Source organism: Lepisma saccharinum, chromosome 28, assembly GCF_977018435.1.
Source record: "Lepisma saccharinum chromosome 28, izLepSacc3.1, whole genome shotgun sequence".
NCBI lineage: Eukaryota > Metazoa > Arthropoda > Insecta > Zygentoma > Lepismatidae > Lepisma > Lepisma saccharinum.
This window is the reverse complement of record NC_139256.1, coordinates 5,178,846-5,204,230: the sequence shown is the minus strand read 5'-3', so window position 1 is coordinate 5,204,230 and position 25,385 is coordinate 5,178,846. Positions and strand designations below refer to the sequence as shown.

The window sequence follows — 25,385 nt, the reverse complement described above, 5'->3', positions numbered from 1 at the left end:
AAACATTCAATTTTGGGCTATCGCGGACATGTTCTCTGTACACATGTGGGTTTTCAGATCCCCACATCCATATGTTATGCCGGTTGACAATCCCCGACACGTGAAACGTTGCTTCGTCTGAAAACAGGACGTTGTCAAGGAAGTAAGGATTCATGTTGATACGCTGCAGCATTTCCATACCAAATTCTTTGCGACGTGGCTTATCATCTGGCTTCAATTGTTGCACAATCTGCACTTTATATGGATACAACCGAAGCTGCTTGGTGGATGGATTTACTTGGGCTTCTCTGAAAGCCCGTTCAAATTTCTTTCACTTTTTCCTTCGACACACGATGGCGAGCTCCACCACTGCCTGTTGTTAGAAACTTACTAAACCGCAGCCTAATTGATTTAGCATCAGGTGCAACTCTTCCGCACACTCGTCTGAAATTTCATTGCATTGCAATCACAGATTTTGTCTCAGCATACCACACCACTGCCTGCGCGCATTGTTGAACAGTCGCCATTTCTATTTACACGACCGTGGCGCTGCGTAGTGAGCAAACAGACAACTTCAAGTCATGAAAACAAAACTTGAAGATCTTGTCTTTCATTTGGTGTTGCAGTTATTTCACAATTCATCGTACTTCGTTCATAGTAATTAATTGAAATTAGGGAGATTTGAAAGGAACACTCTGTACTTCACATTACAATTCAAAATAAAACAAACTTCAGTGTATGGTGTTAAATACTTACTTCATCTGCATCATCGGCAACCATTGCTCGAATTGCTTTTAAAACAAGGTTGGATCCTGTAATATATCAGAATTATGTATTTGTAGAACCCTTGTATCAGATTACATGCTACAACAAAGAATACCAAAGCAATTTTTACTTCAATGTAATAAAAGCATGTTATGTAAACAAGCTTTTGTTTATTGAATTTGCAACATTTCAATGCACACTCATGGTATTTTTATCAAGTCATATATATCTTGTATTTGTTACAAGTAACAATGTTAATTTTTTTTACATGTTAATAATAAATCATAGTAATGATAGTTGAAATGTAAAGTTGTTGCTAAAAATTAGAGAACAGTTTCAATATATAATTTGAATTTTTTGAAGAAAACTGAATATTAATGTTGAAATATACAATTTTGTGCATACACACACAGACAATCCATTAATTGTGATTATTTTATGTGCAAAATTAGTAGTATATATTACCTATTTTCCTTTTCCGATATTTTTCATCAACAGCCAACATTGCAATATAGCCTCTCTTCACTACTTTTCTATGTACATCCAACTTACACACAATAGCACCAACACAGTTATCTCCATCCATTGCCTGAAGAAAGAAAACGACTAATAACATGCATATCAAGTAATATTAATAAACAATATAACTAGTTTTATCTACAGTTACAACAACATTAATCTTACAGAGTTTCTCAAGTTACCCTAGCTGGGTAAATAATAAATGATTGCAAGTACAAAATAGTAGCTTTGAAATACAATTTTTATATGAAGGATAAAAATTTGGTTTTTCAGTGCTTGTTCACCTTGATGTCCACTGGATGTGACAGACAATTATAATTCTAGCACAAAAGAATTTGCTTTACTATTAAAATTCATGTCATGTCTACAGAAAATCGAGCATATCCATTTACACATAGTAATAGTTCAATACACAGTATAAAACAACAATTTGAACTTTTCGAGAAATGTGTGTAACTACTGAACACTTTCAGCATTGAAATAGTCATTTATTTAAATAAGATGAGAAATTGCCTTATGCAAGCAGAAGCTTGAATTTCACATGTTGCTGTCTATGAATATCTTTTTCTTACCTCCAGTGGACAATACGTCCATATATGGACCACTGCTGGAAGCGATGTTCAGATGGATGTCTATGTATGTACCAGGCATTAACACATCAACCAAACTACAGATTATATTTCAGTCATGTCATTTTTGTTCATTTGTATACACATGAGGGTATGACATACTTAACTTATGACACAATACGATATTTGGATGTTTGTCAAAAGCTGGTTTTACTTTTTACTCCATAATAATTTTAAAGAATGGATTTTTCTTTTCATAAAAAGATTGTTTAACTTGAATATAACTACTAGGGCTTTCGCAGCAATAGCAATGTTGAGATTCCATCCCAATACAGACTCAGAAGAGAAAGAGGTTCTAGAAATGGATAGTAATGACGGTTTTTCTCCTTGACGCAGAACAGAGTTTAAGATTCCTGGAATGGCTGATATTGCAAATATTCCAAAGTTCAAAGGCAATATCGAAGCTCAATCATTTAAATGTCAGTTTTGATCTAATGCAACTGCCTGACCACTATCGATTAGAATTATTAACCTACGGTATACTAAAGATGCCACAATCTTTTTTATTGCATGATCAATTAATTTTTTTTTATGATAAAGTATGGGACAATTTTTCACCAAACTTAGAGTTGTAACGATGAGTTGTAACGATGGCATCAAAAATTCTTACAACCCAGAAGTGTCTACGACTGCATATAGTGGAGTAACATTTTGGAAGTTATCTATTCACTTTCGATTATTGTGGAAGCCGCAAGAGCTCTTTAAAAAGCAATTTCTTGAGTGATTTATATTTTTTCTGCTTATTATTCTAGGTGCACCTGTATCGAGATGGAATTTCAACATTGTAACTCGTTAAAGCCCTAGCCATTCCATCCAAGATAAAACAAACTTCAACTCTATAAGATGACCACATAATGATGATGATTACTTTTGACAACCTTCCAATACTTGTATTGCATTGAAATTTGGGTATGTTATACCTTCATATGTATATACATATATGTAAGAAAATAATTCGAATATCATCTCTGGTTGTTGAGAAATGACGTGTTGAAGGCCATCATGTGGTGTTGGAACAAGTGAAATCCCAGCTGTTTGTCAGATGTTAATTATGTGATCCCATGTAGTTGAATGGTTAGTGATTCTGGGTTTGATCCATAGCAACTTCAAAATATCAGTTGTCAAACCAGCTTCATGAGGAAAATTGCATCACTACTTGATGGCAAAAGTAGCAATCTTCAATCGGTAACAATTCCGAATGTTTAATAATTTTTCAAAGTTTCATAGGAGAAAGACCAAGTATTGCAGAATTGTATTAATGCTTGTTACAGTAAATTTGAACCTTGGTCAAAGTAATTACTTCTGTTCGGGAGTTCCGAAAAGTGCAATTTATTGGTGAGAAAAAGACGTAAAAATTACCTTATGCTAGTATCTGTGCTTCCCATCTCAACACGGCATTTTTCATTTACAGTAGAAAAAGAAAGTATCACAGAATAGTGGAAATGATTGTGAAAATAAGTTTGAACATTTCTGAAAGTACAGGGTGTCCACAAATTATCTTTACAACTTTGTACATTAATTACAAATACCCTATATTATGTATGAGGTTTGTTCAAATAGTATCAGACTTTTATTAATAAATAATTTGTGTATTCAGATACTACAATCTTACATTAATCTACTTCAAAGTAGTCCCCTTGGGCTGTCACACACTTCTCCCAACGGTTCTACCACTGTCGGAAACCCCTTTTTTTTTGGATTGCGTGCAGCTGGTCTGCCACATTTTGCATGATGTCTTCTCTGGACTGAAATCTGGTTAATTTCCGGGGCATTTTAAGCTTGGGGAAAAGCCAGAAATCACATGGAGCCATGTCGGGAGAGTAGGGAGCCTGACGAAGCACAGGTGTTGTGTGTTTGGCCAGGAAAGTCTGTATCTATAAGTGGAGTTTCTTCTGTTTGATTGTTACCAGCTTCGACACGAACTTCGCTGAGATTCTCTTGAGGGCCAAATCATGTTAAAATGGAATGAACGGATCCAATGCTGATGTCTACCTCGTCTGAAAGTTCTCTGATTGTGATTCGACGATCCTGCATCATCAGGGTCCTCACTTGTTCATGATCTCATTTCTGGATGATGCTGGCCTACCAGAATTTGCTTCACTCTCCACTGACATGCGGCCATCTTTGAAATGGTTGTACCACTCCTTTATCCTTCGTCCCCGAAGGCCTATCGAATCTTACGGATCGTTTCCACTTGGGATTATCCAAGCTTGACACAAAATTTAATGCAGTAGCGTTGTTCAAGTTTTTCAGCCATATTGTCAAAAACGAAATTCTAATGTGACCCACTTACACCTCCTCACTCATCGGCGGTCTGTCGGTGACTGACTGCTTCCACAGGCAGAAAAAAAAATCCGCATTAGGATCACCTACATACGTGCATCAAAGCACGCCTCCCTAACTACATTTGTTTACGCCAAAAAAATTAAGGTCGGATACTTTTTGAACAAACCTCGTATGTTCATGGTATTTGCTGTATAATATACTGTAAATATCAAAGTTTTAATTGACATTGCTGTTGTTTGTTTCTGGTGCTCCACTGATGTATCAATCTGTGTTGTATGAAAATGTGGTCCCTGCAAGAGAAAGTGCAGTTCGTCGTTTGGTTCATCGAAACAAAATCTGATACGGAAACACAGTGACATTTCTTGAGGTTGGAGAGGATATTTCTGGTACCACTGACATACAAAGCACTAGCTCCGCCCACTTCCGGTTTTGTGACGTATCTGGCTTACTTGGCTTGTGAGATTTGAAAGCCGTTCTCGATCCAACTGAGTTGGCTGACTGCAGACGAAAACATGAAACGATGCAACAGCATTCTTTAAATTGCTGGCAATCATTTATTTGATGCCTTCGTAAGTCAGCTGTGGCAGAAGGTGAAGTTAATATTATTTCATAAATCTTTTCACATAAGTATAAAACAATGAAACAAGTAGAATTTGATCTGAACTGCAATGATGGGGTCACTGAAATGTTTTTTTTAAAGATACTTCATTTACCTTAATTCAACGTTGGTGTTAATACGCAATGCTAAACTAAATTCACGATGCAATAAAAGACTACAAAAATAATTAGTTTCAATACAGAGGCACAAAGTTAATTCTATAAACATAGTCAAGCTTTAATGCCATATACAGCTGATACGGCCCAAGTTCCTTTTGTTTTATTGTGATTTCATCATGCTACAAATGCAATTTTTACATGGTTCGATTTCGATGTACGTCTGTTAACACATACTGCGGAGTTTTAGCGATTACTTAAGGTTTTGTTCAATATATGCTTTCGTGGTTAGGTTTGGTTCCCTTAGCATTAAAATAAAGTCTCTAAATGCATTCTACTAAGGTTCCGATTTACTTCTACATTCATTCCTCCGCTTATATGATATTTACTGTCACTTGTAGACTGAGAATATCATGTCCATGAGAAGTGCGTAAGGTAATTTTTAAGTTGTTTTTTTTCAACATAAATAACTTTGTTCAAGTCCAAATAGTGCTTATTACTTTATGGAAGGTTTAAATTTCGTGTGACAATGATTTCCAAAATTCTACGATAATTAGTCTTTGTGCTAGGAGAAATCATAAAACAATCGGAACCGTCACCGCTAATGCTACTTCCAAAAGCAAGTCAACTGCTTTTTAAACACAGAGGATCCTCTGTGGTCAAGAGGAAGACAATCCACCATGCTGTTCATAAACTACAGCTTGGGACAGCTTCGATAGTGACATCTGTGTAAGCCACTCGTAAGACCTGGGTTGACTTAGCTTGAGTTTAAGAACACACGTTATTGCTATCAAGTAGCTTCCCAATTGTCCTCACAATGTTGGGTGAACACACAAATCGTGGAGCTCTTGTCAGGGATTGAACCAACGACTCAACTACATGGGAGCTCGGTATGGTCACACAGTTATCAGCACTACTCACTATTAATTGCAAAAAAAAAACAGGTTAACTAGTTTTGAAAGCACTTTTCTGAACTGCTTATGAAAATGAATCAACATACGACTGAAAAATTTACCTGTCATAAGATTTCAATATTTGGTAACAGTTTCATAGATCGGAGACACATTAAAATCGGATATTCTGTGTTTTGCATGGTTCGTACTAACCAAATGTGTATTGCGGAACATAGTTCAAGGTGCCAATATGCTTTTTAAATGAAAACACGATTTTTCACATTCTGAGTGCTTTTTTTATTCCTTTCTTCACTTCCGGAACACACAATATGGTGGGCACATCTTGACTCACATTGTGGGTATGCAGTGTTTCAACCTTCAGCACCGTAAAATACCTACTATCGTGTTTGTCACCAGTGGAAATTATACATTATGCAAGGGTAGCTGACATCTAGCATGGGGAAATTGACGGATAGCCCCACGAACCATTTCCGATAAGGTTAGGTTAGGTTTGGTTACGTTAGGCAAGCACAGTAAAAAAAAAAAGGGGGGGGGTTGAAACACTGACAGGGGCTTACGTCATCAAACGTAAGCAGCATCCGGTTGCCGTAGGGCAAGCAATTGAAAGCAATGGCAATTGTGCGTCTCTTGAAAAATACATGATTTCCCGGAACAACTTGAGATGACCGGACCCCTCTCCGATTTTCTTCATATTTGGCATACTCACTCATTGAGGCCTCCAAATCACGAATCTGAAGCTACAATTTGTCGGAAACGTCTAGAAATTGCAAAATAAGCGAAAATAAGGTGTTAGTTTTCAGAATGGAAACCGTCGATTTTCGCGAAATTTTTTGTTCCCCAAGCAAGATTATATATATATATTCCTGATGGTACTACTTTACTATACCGGAGACACCTATCAATGATTTATTTCGCAATTTTTTACATTGAAAACATACTATTCTGCGTTGCAGAACATTTCTTTAGGTGCAATAATGGATTTCTAACGCAAATAATGTCTATTTCTTACATACGATAGCCCCACGAACCATCACGGGGACGGGGTATGCCTACTAGGTTAGGTTCCATTAGCACTCCTTTCATTCAATTTAGCATATACGGACAACATCGGAATTACAAATTCCACGGCATCTTCCACACCTGGCAACAACTTCACGACGCATCCTCGACACATCATGTTGTAGCAGCAGCAATAGCGCGTCGGAAATAGATTTTCATAGAAAACCACATGCATTCGCATTAAAATGGATCAAAACTACATTCCCGAACATCAACAACGCTACAGAAAATGATTTGCGTAAGTACTTTCTCCTGTAAATTTGAAGAAATCAGTCTCCGGTATAGTAAAGTGTTACCTTCCTGATACTACCAGGACACCAAATTTTAACTATGTTTGCCTAACCTAACCACGTGCCAATGGTTCGCAATTATTTGCAATTTCTAGATCCTGATACTACCACGACACGAAATTTTAACTATGTTTGCCTAACCTAACCACGCATCAATGGTTCGTGGGGCTAGCGCCAATGGTTCGTGAGGCTAGCGTCAATAGTTCACAATTTCGAGACGTTTCCGACAAATTTTAACTTCAGATTCGTGATTAGGAGGCCTCAATTAGTGACTATGTCAAATATGAAGAAAATCGGAGAGGGGTACGGTCATCTCAAGTCATACCGATTTCCTGGTCAAATATATTCCAGGATGAAAGAAAATACCTCTACGAATGTTGCAAACCTTGGAGAAACTCATTTCCGTAAGTAGTTTCTTGTGCAAAAATTTAAGAAATTTGTCTCCGATGTATGAAACTGTTACCCAATATTTTTATTGGCCAATGTATAGCTACTTACCAAGAAACACAATTTCGGCCAATTGTGTATAAAGTATCTATAGGTATATATGGAATATGGTTCTGAAAGATCTTTTTGTATTAGTCTCATAATATCTGGCATTTGAAGCTCTGACTCATATGACACATATTTAATTCCACTATCTCTCGCATGACGACTTACACTCCCACCCATTTCCGAAAATGAAGGATTCACTTCTGTTTTTTGCACTCCATCGTTATCTGTCGAATTAATTTTATTTTCATAGTTTGATTCCTCAATATAATGCTTTTGCAAACTGGGCACGGATTCACTATCGACCGCTCTTCTATCACTTTGTGTCCAAGTTTTCTCACACTTGTTACAGTGACTAGACGTATCATCTATTATGTCAGATTTTGCAAATTTGCTAGATACATTAGTCTTATGATTACAATCGGCTATATGAGGTACATCCACACCAACACCTAACCCATTAACCAATCCATTTACACCCGAGCTACTTTTTAAACAGAGCCTTTCCCGTAACTGCACAGAAACTTGTGAAACTGAACTCATTCTAACATTCGAATCTTCTGAACTAAATTTTTCTGTTGTTATCACCGTAGACTTGCAGCAGTCACTAGACATTTCTTCGTGATCATGTATACAGTTAATCACTGAACTGCTGGTGGATCTAAACTGAGTTTCTGATTCCAAGGGTGCAACAGGCCTTTCTGATTCTCCGATTTGAACATCGTCGTCCATTCTGATCCACAGTTTTTGAGTAATTTCCTGTAGTTCTCGAAGCTCAAATGTCGAACTTCTTCTCAAACTACATATATTGTCATTTTCACTACTCTCATGCTGTGCTGTTCTAAAATTTCAAATATATACAAATCTCTTCCAACTATAGCATGCAACCATACTACTTTTTTTTCTGCCGCAAAGTATTATGGGGTAATGCATGTGGAGATCATCAAATGAGAAATATCAGTTATAAATAATGGCAACCCACTTACGGTAATGAAAAAATGAACTTGCTCAAATTTTACAATTTCATTTTTCATAACAGGCTGTTATTTATATGTATTTATATTTTACGTTTTAGGAACTCGTTTTGTGATTTACACTTATTAGGATTTGTGTAGTAGTCAGCAACTTCCTCTTCTTCTTTTCCTGCTTCCGCTGGAAGAGATTTCTGCGTTCTGCAAATTCTGCTCTGTAATTTGTGTTTGGAAGATATGCTTTAGGGACCTCAGTATCTTTTTATTTACAGGTAAAGATAAAGAAATACTATGTACTTTCTACTGTGTTCTCCGTAACATTAGTTTATGTATGTAATATTTGGAAAGTGCAAGGTACATATGATTCTTCCCCTAGGAGTACAATTGCCGGCGATATTACAACAATCTATCAGGCTGAAATTTTTAACATATATTTTTAATAGTACTTTGAAAATTATGGTAGATACTGGAATGTTCAACATATCATCGAGGGAATTTCATATGCTACGTGAAACCAGATCATGATAAATGTGATTCCTAATACTGCAATTTGCCTTTGCACTGTGATAGTTTTCGTCAAATCGTTGGAAAATATTAGATTACGATTATGTTGTACATAAGAACATGACACATTCTTCTTATATCAACGAGCAGGAGTCTAAAGATCCACCGTCTCTGGTTTTCATGAATTTTAAGTGTAACATTCAAAGATGATTAAAGTTTATATTTTGTCAGGTTACTGGACAGTGACATCGGGTGGAAGTAACTGCTTTTGAAAGTCACTGCGGACTTGAAGCGTTCTTTTCACAAACGTTGTGTTTTTGTATATACCTAGGTAAGTTACGTATATGTGCTGAAGATGAAGGAAAGTACAGAAATGCTAAGGCATTCATACCTGACCTGTTTAAAATGTGGTAACTATACTGAATTACAATGGGTACCTTACAATGCTAGAAGCACCAAATCTGACACACCGAACTTACACTTGTAAGCACATAAAAGGGAAATCTTTTTTGCACAAAGGAAGAGCAGTAAATAATAAGAAAACTTGTTAAGTATACTTGTTATTAATTACTAGATATCAGTTGATTGTTACTGGTTTATGCAAAATTTAAACAAATTTGTTTTTTTAAAATGATTTTTACAATATAAAGAGAAGGATAAGGAAACCACTTAGAACACTGATATTAATTCATGTAGGTGTTTGAAAGTTGTAAAAGTATTTTTTTTAAGTTGAAGTATTTTATTTTTGTGGGAAATTAGTCTAGTTGTTAAAAATTTTGTTGACTACACTCATAGGTTGTTGCCGTGTACACTTTCCTTCCTCTCCAACACATGTGTATGCTTTTTTTTTATGCACAAAAATATATACCTTGGATAGCAGTGAATTATGAACATGGTCACTTGCACCTGCTACTTTTCCAAACATATACCATGTTTGTTACAACCTGTCCTGCTTCCCATGCTATGTGATCACTGGCTTTTCTAGCATAAACCACGACATGTTGCTGCTGCAGACCACGTGAATTCAGTGCTGGGGAAAGCCAAAGCCAGGCAGCAAATTAAAATATGCAACGTGGCAACAGCGTCTACTCAAGCTCCTTTCTTCTGGCTTTGATTTGCTTTTCGCTGCCCAGCAGACAACTTTTTTCTCATTTCTCATTGGCACCGAAACTGTCGAGCGATCGCTAGCATGGGAAGCGGGACATATTCTAACAAATGCGGTATAGTTACTCACAAATTAATACTTTCTGCAACTTTAAAATGTGCAATTGTTTTGTCTAACTTTCAAATTAAATTCTATGATCCTTTTCAGGAATAAATATATTCTTCCTAAGCCTTCAGTTAAGGCAAGTTAAAAGGAATATAAGGAGGTTTTTAACAGAGTTGAAATTAGGGGATTCGTTACAAACATGACTACATGCTGTATATAAACAGAATAATTCTTTACAAAGTTTTAATATCTCTGATTTTAGGTGTGCATAAGAAGATGAAAATATCTGTAGCAGTACATATCAAAGTTTAGGGTTGGAGCAGAGCCATTAATGATGTGGTGTATTAGTATTGGTATACAGGGCTCACAGTAGTGTGCATGCTTAATTTATGCCCAGGTTTCAAGAAAGTATGACATCCAGTTTTTATCATGATTTCTGTACTGCTTATTACGAGCATCCTTATCTTTGTGCATATGAGTCGTCGTGTTGGTAACTATTTTACGTGTAGCTGTTTCTACAAATTAGCAGGACATTGGTCGGTTACCCTCTTGTGGTGAGATTACTCAGGGTTGATTACTTTGCCTAAAACAGGAATGTGTATGAAAGTGATCTGGGCTTGGAGATTTTAATTGACAAGTTTGTTACTTATGTTTTAACTATGGTTATTGACCTATTGATTATAAGGAATACATTATAGACATTTTACGTGGGAGTGTGTGTGGGACAGCATTGGAAGACTTAGAGCTGGTCTGCTTTAACTCTCATTTACTTAAAGTTGGCTGTGGGAGCACATAAATTCCAAGGTATACAGAGTACATCATTTTATTTCATGAAAAGCAAAAAATGTCGAAACGAAGTTCTGTTTCGAAATTCATGATACGGACTGAAAAACTCAATGTGCTGACCAAGGCAGAAATTTATTTTATTATAAAACATAAACTAAACATAACGTTTCAACCTTCTAGCAAGGTCTGCACTAAGAACAAAATAGTTTGTTTTATAATAAAATAAATTTCTGCCTTGGTCAGCACATTGAGTTTTTCATATCATGGAAACAAGGCTTGGTATGACTGAAGACAACCGGACCCCTCTCCGATTTTCTTCATATTTGGCATACTTACTAATTGAGGCCTGCTAATGATGAATCTGAAGTTAAAATTTGTCGGAAATGTCTAGAAATTGCAAAATAATTGCGAACCATTGACGCTAGCCCCACGAACCATTGACGTGTGGTTAGGTTAGGCAAACATAGTTAAAATTTATTGTCGTGGTAGAATCAGGAATATAAAAATATAAAAATTTCGCGAAAATCAACGGTTTCCATTCCGAAAACTAACACCTTATTTTCGCTTATTTTGCAATTTCTAGACGTTTCCGACAACTTTTAACTTCAGATTCGTGATTAGGAGGCCTCAGTTAGTGAGTATGCCAAATATGAAGAAAATCGGAGAGGGGTCCGGTCATCTTCAGTCGTTCCCAAGGCTTATTGGTGTTATAATGTGGAAATGAAGAGAATGGAAGAGAAAAAACACAGGAAAACTAGGCATAAACGTCTTGTACTAAGACGTCACTAAATTACATCTGAGTTTAAAGAGATTAAATAAAAATATATGATATAAAACTTAATTTTCCACTCTGATAGTGTTCAAAAGGTAAACTTAATTTTCCACTCTGGTAGTGTTCAAAAGGTATAGAAAATGATATTATCACCATCTCTTTTTTAAGCTGATATAGGGTGAGTGCACCAGTAAATGACCAGTTAAGAACATTTTCCCACAACCTTATTTCGAGGTCAAAGGAAAAACAAAGTGAATCCAAGCAAATTGCATGAATGAATTTGGCATAATGTTGGGTTTCATTTAATACAATTTTAAAGTAAATGACCAGCAAAATTCACTGAATGACACTACCTCAGTACCAGTGAATGACCACAAACATTTTTAATAATAATTTAGACTAGGATTTTTGTGACACCAAAATGTGCATAATAAAATATGCTCTTATGACCTAAAATTTTACAAAATATGCCCTTATAACTGAACTGGTTTCAAGCATCAATGTCTAACATATGCTGAGATATTTTCACATACGTACTACAGGGTCTGTCCTTAAAGTAGTAGGACTGAGTGAATTAAAAAAAATATATTGACAGAAATAATACATACGCTTAATTTTCTTCGAAATATGATCCTCCTGCATCAACACACCGCTGCCAGCGGGATTTCCAGTTTGTATACGCTTCCTGGAAGGCGGAAACTGGAATGCCGTTCAGTTCCCTCGTCACAGCCTGTTGTAATGCTTCCACCGAGCCGTGATGATGTCCTTTCAGGGTGGTTTTGAGGCGGGGGAAGAGGAAAAAGTGTGGTGGGGCAATGTCGGGACTGTAGGGTGGCTGAGGCAAGGTTGCAACATTGTGTTGGGCCAGATACGCCGCCACTCGGAAGGCTGTGTGGCTCGGTGCATTGTCATGATGCAGTCGCCAGGAGTTGGCGATGGCTGGGCGTACGCGGACGATGCGTTTCCTCAGCCGTTCCAGGACCTCGAGATAAAAATCTGCATTGACAGTCTGTCCGTGGAGAACAAATTCCCTGTGGATCACTCCTTGTGAATCGAAAAAGCAAATGAGCATGCTTTTCACTTTTGACTTCGTCATGCGCCCCTTTTTGGGGCGTGGGGAATTTCGGATGTGCCATTCCGCGCTTTGACGTTTGGTCACAGGGTCATACTCAAACGTCCACGTCTCGTCCCCAGTTACTACATTGTCTAAAAAGTTTGGATTTTCACTCACTTCTTCGAGAAGGTCCTGGCAGATCCGTTTGCGAACGTCCTTTTGCTCGCCTGTCAGCACTCGCGGCACCAACTTTGCGCAAATTTTCGTGCACAATTTCATGAACTTGGGTTTTAGTAATGCCAAGTTCATCGGCAATCATGCGAACAGTTAAACTTCGGTCAGTCCAGCAAACTCTTCACTCTTGCAACATTTTCCTCAGTTTTGGAGCTCGAATGTCGTCCTGACCGTGCGGCGTCTTCAACTTCCTCTCTCCCCTCCCGAAACAGCTTGTGCCACTCAAAAACACTCGATCTTCCAATGGCGTTATCACCGTAAGCCATCTTGATCATTTCATGGGTCTCTTTACCAGTTTTACCGAGCTTCACGCAAAATTTGATGGTGTAACGCTGTTCCAAAATATTGGCCATGACGCAGCGTGACGAGGGGCACTCGCAGAGGTTACGATGACGAGCGATCTTCACTCTGCTATGGCTGGCAGCCGACTGGCGCTGCTTCCTGCTTCCTTAGACCCACCTCAACCAACAACTGGTGGAGTAACCGCCGTCAGTCTAAAAAGAAAAGAAAAAAAATCAGTCCTACTTCTTTAAGGACAGACCCTGTATTTTTAGTTCAGTTTATGGGCCCTGAGTTGCAATGCACTATGAATACTTTCTGTAAATTTTCAAATAAAAATGAAAAGATTTTGCTGCAGTACAAAAAGAAGTGGAGTGAACATGGAAGTAAGAAAGAATCCACTGCGAAAATGACTATATTTCTTGAAAAAGCAAAAATATGCTGAATATGACCGTAAATCCATCAAAATATGCTGTATCATGTAAAAATGGCCAAGTATGCCAAAATATGTCCTTAAAATGCTCCTTAATTGAATTAGTTTCTTCACAATTTGAATTTCTATATATTTAGGGAACACATTACCCTTACCAAAGAAAATATGCTAAATCTTGAAAAAGTTACTGTTTTTTTAAAATATATTTTAGCATTTCAGGTGATGTATAGTAAACACCATAAGACTTTCAGACAGCATATTTGTGGAGCTTGAATACACTCCTTGATGTCTTAATGACTGTACCAAATTTGGTCAGTTTTGTTTGACCATTTCCATTTGTCAGCTTCACGATTGTGCAAAACTTTTATTTCAGATTCATCCTTAAATTTTATATGAATCACTATTCCTGGAAAATAACACACTGTAGCATAATCACCAACATTGTGCATAATGCAATTTTCACTGCTTTTACTCTTGTTTTGCACAACTGATAATAACAACTCATGTAAATCTCCTCCAGATTCTGATGCCCAGGACATCTAATCTGAATCTATTGGTCTCAATTAAAGTAAACCAGGGTGTCATATCTGTTGAATTTTATGGTTCCTCCATTTTCTTTCCTTTATTTCATAATTCAGTACAATACAATGAATATATATACAGGGTGTCATTTTAATGGCACCCACGGACCACAGATTCATAGAGAACATGGAAACAAACAACTTTTCTCAGTAATATTTTTTTCATGGTGTCGATTCGATGCTACAGCCGTTCAAAAAATGCCATTTTGCCACCTGGATGCTGGCAGCGCAACGCAACATTTGATCGTATCTGTGACATCATTTCCTGCAGTGAAACAGCACACAGCAGGGTTACAAAGAACACACAAATTTTGTGAAAATGACAAACTACCAACCACATTATTAGCTGTAAAACTAAGCGAGAAACGTGCCTTGTAGACCGAACATCATAGCCTACCAGCCAGAAGATCAGCAGTCATTTCAAGGGAAGGGGGAAATAAACCAACAATATGAGGAAATGGTAAAATCGTATTCAAAATGAAGTGTCAATATCCGATTTTATCTCAGCCTACATGTCTAATATCATCAACAATAAATTTTATTGGACTTAGCTTAAATGTGGCTATTTATGCCCAGCTACATGTCAAATATTTGCAAATCTCGTTGCAAGGTTGATATCTACAGGTTCGTGTCCAGATGCCTTGTGGTACTTTTGTGCTGATAACGGAAGTATCCGAGGTTCACATTGTTACATTATGGCTAAAACACGTACAACCACAGTAACAATGTAATGATGTATCGGAAGCTAATATACAGTCCTGTTCACAGTTGCAAACTATTACACGTGTATCCGGTGCATAGATAGATAAACACAGTCGTTGGAGAGCTTGTATTACTACTACTTATATCCCTGTTTTTCAACCATTTTTCTCACTCACTGAATATATATTATATTATGTGTTGTTTACATTTGGAATTTTGAGTTCTTTTATTTCTATTTTGTCATCTGTTTAGTGTGTCACTATAAGAAGGACGAAGTGGATAGACTAAATTGTAGATGCCAACTTGGTAACTGGATTTGCAAATATTTGACATGTAAGCTGAGACAAAATTTGATATGACCACTTCCACTTGAATTCTATTTTCTTTCTACCATTTTTCGTATCGTTTGTTGTTAAAATGTTTTGTTTCCAAACATTATTATACTCAAATATTTTCACGTTAATTTCATACTGTGAGATAGTCTGTGAAGTGACTTAATCTTTTTTGTTCAATCTTACTGTGTGGCTTCTTGTTCGTTCGTGGATTTCCCATATATCACGTCTCCCTTGCAATTGTTGATATCGCATGATACACGAAACACTTCATGGTGATGTGGTTAGCACAGCTCGCTACGGCGCCAGGTATCTTGGGTATAAATCCTGGTCTGGACATTGGTGTCATTTGTTATTTCATTATATCATTCTCTTCGCGATTAGCCAAAAGTGGCAGAAAAGCGAATTAAAATAAACCAAATCAATCAATCAATTATGGAGATATTTTAGAATGAGTAATCTTGAATTTCAGTCTGCCCATTATTTGTCTTGTCAGGTTACAAATACTGTCAATGCTTCTTACAACATCGCAAGTATCAGTAATGCTCAGGCAATTTTGCTCAGGCAAGACTCCCAAGTTGTTGTTTTCAAGTCATCTCTCTTAACGAGGAATGCTAGTGGCAACCCTGCCACGCGCCCCTGGTAGTTATGTCAGAGCAAGCATTTGCTGTGTTGGGTTGCATACATACAGGATATATTTTAAGTGCTTATAGTGCAGAAACTAAGTGCTTTTGAGGTAAACTTTATAGGGAAAAGTTACTTGTTTTTATGATATCTACCAGCACCCAAGCGTTGTTGAAAGAGTTTTGCGACACCCAGTATGTATGTATGTATGTATGTATGTATGTATGTATGTATGTATGTGTGTGTATATATATATATATGTAATGTACTATATCCTGTGTTCTGGTATCCAGAACAATATATTTATTTATTTGTTGAAATTCCAGTACAACAGAAGCCATTTAAACCAGAAAGAAACAATATTAAAACCAGTAATGTAGTGAAAATAACAGTACCAAGATAATCAAAGATCAGTTTCACAATTGCGTTACTTATGTACAATTTTTTCTAAGTTGTTGATAAAAGATGAATATGAACTGAATATATCTACTTGGTTTGAGATGTCATTAAACTGATTAGGAAGCCTATAGAATAAGGAACGTTGAACAAGTGAGAGCCTGGGAGTTGCAGTGTGGAAAGTTTCCTCGCTCCGTGTCTTATGTGTGGAGACACTGAGGGAGAGATCGTGGAGTGGGATGTTACATCTTAAGTTTCCATTAATGATCTTTTATAGTAATTTAATATCTGCAATGTATGTATTGATTATTGGCTATTGTTAGTAGTCGAATTGATGGTGGGTAAGGGAAGTATGAAATGAGGGTATATGAGAAAGTTTTAAAGTGGTACGGGAAGAATGTGAATTATCTGATGTAAAGAAGGAAGAAAGTGTGTCCACTGGAAGCCATTAAAATAGATAGATGATGATAATATTTAAAAAAAAGATGAAAAGAATCTAACTGTACAGATTAAAATAAGTGCCTAAAATATTGCCTTTAAGTAACTAAAGAGGTGGAAAATGTGTTCTGGTGCTCTCTGCTTAGTTTTTACACAGGCTGATTGCAGGAACATGAGAAGGTGAAAATTTTAAGAATATCTTGTATTTTTAAGGGCAACTGTAGAAGTTGTTAAATTAAAATATCCGCGAAGTTAAGCTTTTTCCCTAATATAGAAATACATTTTCTCTGCAAACAAAAAGATGGGAAAAATATTTTATAACCAGTACCAATGCGGACGTATCGTTATCAGAAAGTTTTGTTTGGAATTTATTTATCGATACCTGCCAATACTTTTCTGAAATTTGGTCTATCATTGCAGACTCTGCAAAAATGCTGTGCGAAACTTTCGGGGTGTCAAATTATCATGGCCATTCTGCAAAATGCTAAGTTTCTTCTCATTTTGAACCAATTTTGTGTGATGACATAACATTTAATATTGTGATATAATTCTCAAACATTTAAAGCAAAAATCTTTATAAATTGATGCAAACAATTAGAATGGAATACTTAAACTAATATTAATCTATATTTTAAACAACTTTTAATTACACTAGACTCTCGCTAATCTGGCCATTCCTTGCAGATATGGGTGCCGGATTTGAGGAAGTGCCGGATTATTGAGAGGATCGGAAATTACGTACTACTATGTAGTTTAAACACATAGGGACTATTCAGGCTGTACTTTATTAAATCCAAAGACACTGTACGTACATTCATTTACATAGAAAATTTAATCATTCAGTGTGTACATATACAGTAGTATCACTCACTATGAAACATGTCAATAAATTTTAGTTGTCACAATGATGATATGCGATGGCGGCATGCATTATTATGCAAATGCTTTACAAGCATTACATCGGTTCTGCATGTATAGCATTGTTTAACATTTTTAACTAACAACATTGTTGAACACGATAATTCATTGTTGTGCGCGTCATTTCTGCTTGAGTGACTGTGGGCGGACTACTGGGAGGGTGGACTATTTAGGGCCAGATTAGTGAGAGTCTAGTGTATTACAATTTTCAAGCATCAGTATCATTGGGAATCTGTGAGAGTATTGGTGTCGGTTCAAAGTGGTATCTGTTCAGCCCTAATAATAATAATAATAATACCTTTTATTTCTGTTAATGCAACAAATAATACAATCTCCAGTCTATATTATGCAATTATGACTGTTCATCTTGTGGAAGTTTTAAATTTTGGATGTGAGATTTAGTGTTTTAGTATTTTCACTGTTCATGGTATTGGAAGTCAATATCTATTATTTATGTTTTAAAATTTTTTAATGCATATTATCGTGCCTTTTTATATAAATTTATTTTTGTCTCTTTCTGGCCAGATTTTTGTGCTTAGAAATTTGGGCTCTAGTTTTTAGCATGTTAGAGAATCATGGAATAGCCTGGACATTTATTTTTAAATTGCTTAGAAAGACTGGAAAAGCCTTGTTAAATATTTTTGCTTCTCTATGTTCATATTTAAACCTAGCTTACCCATTCTACAATAAACTATTTGTTGAAAGGTTTTCTCAGGCAATCAGCCAGGTGATTTCCGGAAATGCTTCTGAGCTTTCGAGAGCTAACATCACTCTCATCTTCAGGGATTGAAGTGCAGAGAATGAATGAATGAATTGTCCTGAAGTTATCTTTCTGAAGTGTCGTTTCCATTACTTCTATCTGAGTTGTTGGTTTTGTAGTGGTGTGCTACGGTGATTGGATCTCTTGTTACCCCTGCAACTGTCGCTTGAAGTTCAGTCGGTGATAAGTCAGGGTAAAGTTATATGTATTTGGTGTGGGAGGGGTCCGGTGTAGGTCGCGGGCCAATCAGGTGGCGTTTCTCCGACGCCTGCACTCCCAGTTGACTATCTCTAACCAGGCTGTGTCCAGTTCAAGTCCCACACCAAATACATGTAACTTCACCCTGACTTATGTCCGCACTTCAATCCCTGAAGATGAGAGTGACGTTAACTCTTGAGTTTCGGAAACCTATTCAGGAATCACCTGGCTGATTGCCCGAGAAAACCTCTTCAATATTTGTCACCAGGAAAGCTTCAAGAATTATTTCAAACTATTTGTTGTTTATGTACGTAGGTGCAGTTGAACAATAAGTACAAAAATTGCCAATATTATTAAGAACAAAATCCAATAATTGCATGAATGTCACACACTAAACCCCAAAAACCAACAAATGTACACTGTCAGAATACACACCCAAGGAAAGGGAAGGTGGAAACTGATAGTTCCACCATGTGAATTTTGACACTTAAGTAGGTTACTTTTATGATTTTAAGAACAAAAGTGATGTAGAAACAGTGGCAACATCCCAGGGAACAAAGTAATTTATTTTCATTTTTTTAATAAAAAATTTTACAGTTCAAAAATCGAAAAACAGAGGTGGCGGCCCTTGCCCCCCCCCCCCCCTCTAATTCCGGTAAGGTAGGGTTAAACACCAGAGAATTAATGAACAACATACTTGTAGTTTTTGCATGGAATATGGTATACAAGTTATGTGGTTATCAGATGTCCTATTTTTCCCCGGGCGTGTCCTACATGTAGATTTACATCATGCAGCCGGGAGAGTTGGTGCAACAGGTAATACAATTGATGATGAAAGGTGCTGTGATCTGTTACGTGAATTGAAAAGGTTCATTGATTGAAGACACTCTTTCAAATCAACATGTAAAAAGTTAGTGGGATTTTAACGCCTCTAAGCATATGAGTGTTGTTCAGAATTTTTCGAAAGTGCAGAATATTTGTTTGTCACAGGGGCGCCGACTTGTCAGAATTATTGGGGGGGTCTCTGATCACTGAAACAAAATAATGAATGACTCACTCTCTCCCTTTTTTAAGTTTTGGCCTCAGTGTTCGGAATCTCATAAAAAGCCCATGAATTCCTCAAAAATATCAATTTTTTTATTCACAGTTCGATTGCAGAATATTAATTGTCCATGGATGGATATGTCACAAGTTTCGTCAACCATAATAGCAAAATATTCCCGACTTTTAATATCTGCTACCACGGAGCGCAAAACAGATTTCCCTAATATATCAATGATCTCGTTATGAATGTCATGTGAGAGCCATTTGTAGCCGGAACGTCCCATCCACTACCCTAGTTCATTCACATCGTCTTTTGAAACTCTTTTTAGTAAAAAAATTAACAATACTCATAATTACATACTTAGTAAATAGTAATAAGTCATGGGTTTTGCTGTCTCTGGTCATAGTCCCCCGAAAGTTGATGGTTTAGCGGTCTCAGCGCCCCAAAGTTGATGGTCTAGAACATTTCAAATGTGTATTTAAAGTTTAGTTCATGTGGCGCAATTCAAAGTAAACTTTACAAGAGAAGCAAAATAATACAATAGATCCTCTTAAGCAAAATTATTGGGGGGGCTCTGCCCCCACATCGTTAACATTGGGGGGCTCGAGCCCCCCAAGCCCCATGGAGTCTGCGCCTATGGTTTGTCATTCCCGGTAGCAATGTAAATTTCGAGCAGGTTATTTTCATTAATATCAATAATTTGTACAGTGGATTAATGAAAAGAATAATTTAGTTGTAGTTTCTGTAAAATATTTGTATAGTACATTTTCATAATTTTTTAACTGAAAATGCCAATTTCACATTATTTACTAATTATTTACATTGAAACATTGTGTCGTACTTTTTGATTATTGTATTCTACGGTATTTATGTTAATTTGGGTGGTTTTTACCACTTTTTGGCTAATCGCGACGTTGAGGATGATTTTCTGAGTTTTTATGATTGAAGTTCATGATATAAAATCTTATTCTGCCTCCTCCCCTCGGTGCTCGAAGTGAAAATTCCTATCTGTGGGAGGGGGAATCATTTTCCCAGTGGAGGATACATATGCAAGTTATCCTACTGGGCGATTGTTCATGAGAGTTTTCTTAACTGGGTGATAGCATCCCAAACTACCTCAGACCCCGCCCCCATTGAGCACTGCTGACCCCTGAAAAAAAAATACTGCGGGTGCCCTTGACTAGCACAGAGTTCCTTTTCAAGATCGTTTATTTTTTCTTGGTGCACAAGGGGCTATAACGCGGGTACAGAGAGTTGGGGGGGGGGGGGCTGCCTCCACGCCCTCCCTACTCTCCGCCACTGGCTATAACTCGGTTACTTTTTGCGTGTAGTAAGTACAACTTTCCGAAGATTTGTAATTATGCGCCACAAACCCAACCGGATATTTTAAAACTTTAATTTACGTCATAGTTCGCGTGGAAGTCGCTAACGCGCGCTGGCGTAGTGCAATGGGTCACTTGGGAACAGAGGAGAGTTTTTCGAATTCTTGGCACGGCGCGGCGGTCAGCTTTTCGATTTTATTTCTGATGCGTCCCCTAGGTTATTTACTCGCTTCTTGCGATATATTTCTGCGAGCTGTTTCCACGTGCCATTCGTCTCCCTCTAGGTCTTGGCAAATTTCTGCCCGTAGTTGTAAATTTGGGTCTCAACTTGGTGAATTGCCACTGGTGGCGACACTATTTCTGAGCAAATAGTTACTGATTTAGACTCGGAACTTGTGAAAGAAATACCTGCGAGGCTGGTGCTTTTCGTTTTTCCCCTCCCTGCTCCTGGCGGTTGGGCTCCTTAACTTTCGTTGGTCGTCCCGAGTTCGATTCCGGCTGGTGAAACCAGTGGAAAACCTGCGCAACGTGGTCCTGATTAAATCATTACCTATATCGTCACAGTAGAAAATGCTTCGGGCTCTGAGAGAGTGAGTGGAAAGTAGGGCAAAGAAGAGAGAAAATGAAAGATAATAGATCAACGAAGAGAGAGAGGAAAGTAGGAAAAAGAAGAGAGAAAATGAAAGATAATAGATCAACGAAGAGAGAGAGGAAAGTAGGAAAAAGAAGAGAGAAAATGAAAGATAATAGATCAACGAAGAGAGAGAGGAAAGTAGGAAAAAGAAGAGAGAAAATGAAAGATAATAGATCAACGAAGAGAGAGAGGAAAGTAGGAAAAAAGAGAGAAAATGAAAGATAATAGATCAACGAAGAGAGAGAGGAAAGTAGGAAAAAGAAGAGAGAAAATGAAAGATAATAGATCAACGAAGAGAGAGAGGAAAGTAGGAAAAAGAAGAGAGAAAATGAAAGATAATAGATCAACGAAGAGAGAGAGGAAAGTAGGAAAAAGAAGAGAGAAAATGAAAGATAATAGATCAACGAAGAGAGAGAGGAAAGTAGGAAAAAGAAGAGAGAAAATGAAAGATAATAGATCAACGAAGAGAGAGAGGAAAGTAGGAAAAAGAAGAGAGAAAATGAAAGATAATAGATCAACGAAGAGAGAGAGGAAAGTAGGAAAAAGAAGAGAGAAAATGAAAGATAATAGATCAACGAAGAGAGAGAGGAAAGTAGGAAAAAGAAGAGAGAAAATGAAAGATAATAGATCAACGAAGAGAGAGAGGAAAGTAGGAAAAAGAAGAGAGAAAATGAAAGATAATAGATCAACGAAGAGAGAGAGGAAAGTAGGAAAAAGAAGAGAGAAAATGAAAGATAATAGATCAACGAAGAGAGAGAGGAAAGTAGGAAAAAGAAGAGAGAAAATGAAAGATAATAGATCAACGAAGAGAGAGAGGAAAGTAGGAAAAAGAAGAGAGAAAATGAAAGATAATAGATCAACGAAGAGAGAGAGGAAAGTAGGAAAAAGAAGAGAGAAAATGAAAGATAATAGATCAACGAAGAGAGAGAGGAAAGTAGGAAAAAGAAGAGAGAAAATGAAAGATAATAGATCAACGAAGAGAGAGAGGAAAGTAGGAAAAAGAAGAGAGAAAATGAAAGATAATAGATCAACGAAGAGAGAGAGGAAAGTAGGAAAAAGAAGAGAGAAAATGAAAGATAATAGATCAACGAAGAGAGAGAGGAAAGTAGGAAAAAGAAGAGAGAAAATGAAAGATAATAGATCAACGAAGAGAGAGAGGAAAGTAGGAAAAAGAAGAGAGAAAATGAAAGATAATAGATCAACGAAGAGAGAGAGGAAAGTAGGAAAAAGAAGAGAGAAAATGAAAGATAATAGATCAACGAAGAGAGAGAGGAAAGTAGGAAAAAGAAGAGAGAAAATGAAAGATAATAGATCAACGAAGAGAGAGAGGAAAGTAGGAAAAAGAAGAGAGAAAATGAAAGATAATAGATCAACGAAGAGAGAGAGGAAAGTAGGAAAAAGAAGAGAGAAAATGAAAGAAAATAGAACAACGAAGAGAGAGAAGAAAGTAGGGAAAAGAAGAGAAAGAAAATAGATCAACGAAGAGAGAGAGAAGAAAGTAGGAAAAAGAAGAAATGAAAGAAAATAGAACAACAAAGAGAGAGAAGAAAGTAGGGAAAAGAAGGGAAGAGAAAGAAAATAGATCAACGAAGAGAGAGGAAAGTAGGAGAGAGAGGAGAGGAAATGAAAGATAAACGAAGAGAAAGAGAAAAGTAGGAGAAAGAAGAGAGGAAAGTAGGAAACAGGAGAGAAAATAGAAAAACAAAGAGAGGAAAGAAGAGAAAAAGAGAGAAAATAGAACAAGAACGCGAGCGAGGCAAAATAGAACATGGAAGGGAGAATCATTATCTCCTTTTTCTTTCCATATCTCTCCCCCCCCTCTCTCTCTCTCTCTCTCTCTCTCTCTCTCTCTCTATCTCTCTCTCTCTCTCTCTCTCTCTCTCCCTCCCCCCTCTCTGCCTGCTTTAACCTCTCTCTTACTTTAGAAAGTAACGGTAGGAAGGAAGGCTTGTTTTTTCTCTTTGTTGACGTTCTCTTTCGCCTCATACGATTTTGCGCCCCCCCCCCCCCCCCCACAAATCCTACGCCCTAGGCTACAGCCTACTGGTTAATATGGCTCTGGTCTTGATAGAAGCATAGCTGCATTTTCCAAACCATATGCGACCAAAATAATCTCTCTCTCTCTCTCTCTCTCTCTCTCTCTATATATATATATATATATATATATATATATATATATATATATATATATATATATATATATATATGGTGCGTCAAAAAAAATGTATTCACACTTTCATCTGTCATAGAAAATTTATTTTCCAACCTACAAGGTTAAATTTCTGGGAAAAGAAAGGCTACAGTCCAATTTGAAAAACAAGTGTACTTTCTGCTCAAACTGAATGTTCCAAATGGTGGTTAAGTAAATGTTCAAAGTGTTGGCCTTCAGCTTCGACGAGTCGCGACTGATTCCGTACTTCGCACCAATGTGTCCAATGGGATTTCTGCACACGCCGCTTGAATCTCATCCCAAAGTATGTCCACGTTACGTGGTTTACGACGGCACACCTCATCTTTTACTGTGCCCCATACGAAAAATCGAGCGGTGTAAGATCTGGAGAGCGTGCAGGAAACTCGATTGGTCCCCTGCATCGTACCACTGGCCTGGTACATTTTGATCCAGGCATGCTCGCACATCCCTATGATAGTGCAGCGGGGCGCCATCTTGTTGGTAATAAAACCCACACAATTATGCCTATTGACAGTTCCATTAAGTTTGAATTGTGCTTCATCCGACCAAACACTGCTACCCATAAATCCCGGTTCGCATGTAACCATCTCCTGAACCCATTCACAAAGTTGTACCCTGCGATCTGGGTCGTCGTCACTTAGGCTCTGTCCGAAAGGTACGAAGTACGTACTTGAAGGATGGTTTTGGCGGAAGTGACGTCACCTAGTACAGTTCGAAAGCGCCAAGAACAGGAGTACGCAAGTGCATAGCTCGCAGTGCACATGGAAGCTGACTCGGTCACGTGATTACCACACTCGTTGTTCGTTTGTTTAAAATCGCGGAGATAGATAGCCAGCAAGACAGGTTAAATATACGTTATGGGTCAGCAAGTTGTTGGTTAAAGTGCTTCTAATGTGTGGAAATGTATATGTACCAACATTTGAAAATGCTATGTGATTTCTATGGTGAAAAACAAGTGTTTAAATGGCGAGGAAAACAACGAGTACTCAGTTTTATCTACTGATCGTATTTGGCGCTGCAGTCGAAGTGCAATTCGAAAGACCTGTACTTCCAGTCCACGACTTGAAGACCGCACTCCAAGACCATACTCGAAGGATGCTCACTTCAAGTACGGTCTTGCACCTTTGGGACACGGCCTTAGCTGTTGCACTAGCCTTGGAATGTACACACGCAACTTGCCTTTCTTCAGAATGCGTAGCACACTACTAGCACTTACACCACTCTCACGTAACCCTTGCTCAGAAATGTATCGAAGCTGAAGGCCAACATTTTGAACATTTACTCTAACCACCATTTGGAACATTCAGCTTGACCAGAAAGTACACTTATTTTTCAAATTGGACTGTAGCCTTTC

The 25,385-nt window shown here is 37.4% G+C and overlaps 2 protein-coding genes across 2 annotated transcripts in view; one reads left to right on the top strand and one right to left on the bottom strand.

Moving 5' to 3' along the window:
• The window catches only part of LOC145980794 (uncharacterized), a 19,613-nt gene extending 11,043 nt beyond the window's left edge, over positions 1-8,570 (bottom strand). The window contains exons 1-3 of the mRNA XM_083113881.1: positions 7,654-8,570; positions 1,210-1,333; positions 736-791 (exon numbers count right to left, since the gene is read on the bottom strand). Coding sequence (XP_082970007.1) covers positions 736-791; positions 1,210-1,333; positions 7,654-8,379 — 906 coding nt within the window. The 5' untranslated portion in view covers positions 8,380-8,570. The remainder of the gene's footprint in view (positions 1-735; positions 792-1,209; positions 1,334-7,653) is intronic.
• Positions 8,571-8,687: 117 nt separating this feature from the next.
• The window catches only part of LOC145980796 (cytochrome c oxidase assembly factor 6 homolog), an 81,463-nt gene continuing 64,765 nt past the window's right edge, over positions 8,688-25,385 (top strand). Inside the window, exon 1 of the mRNA XM_083113882.1 lies at positions 8,688-8,890. The gene's annotated coding sequence lies outside the window, so the exon portion shown is untranslated. The remainder of the gene's footprint in view (positions 8,891-25,385) is intronic.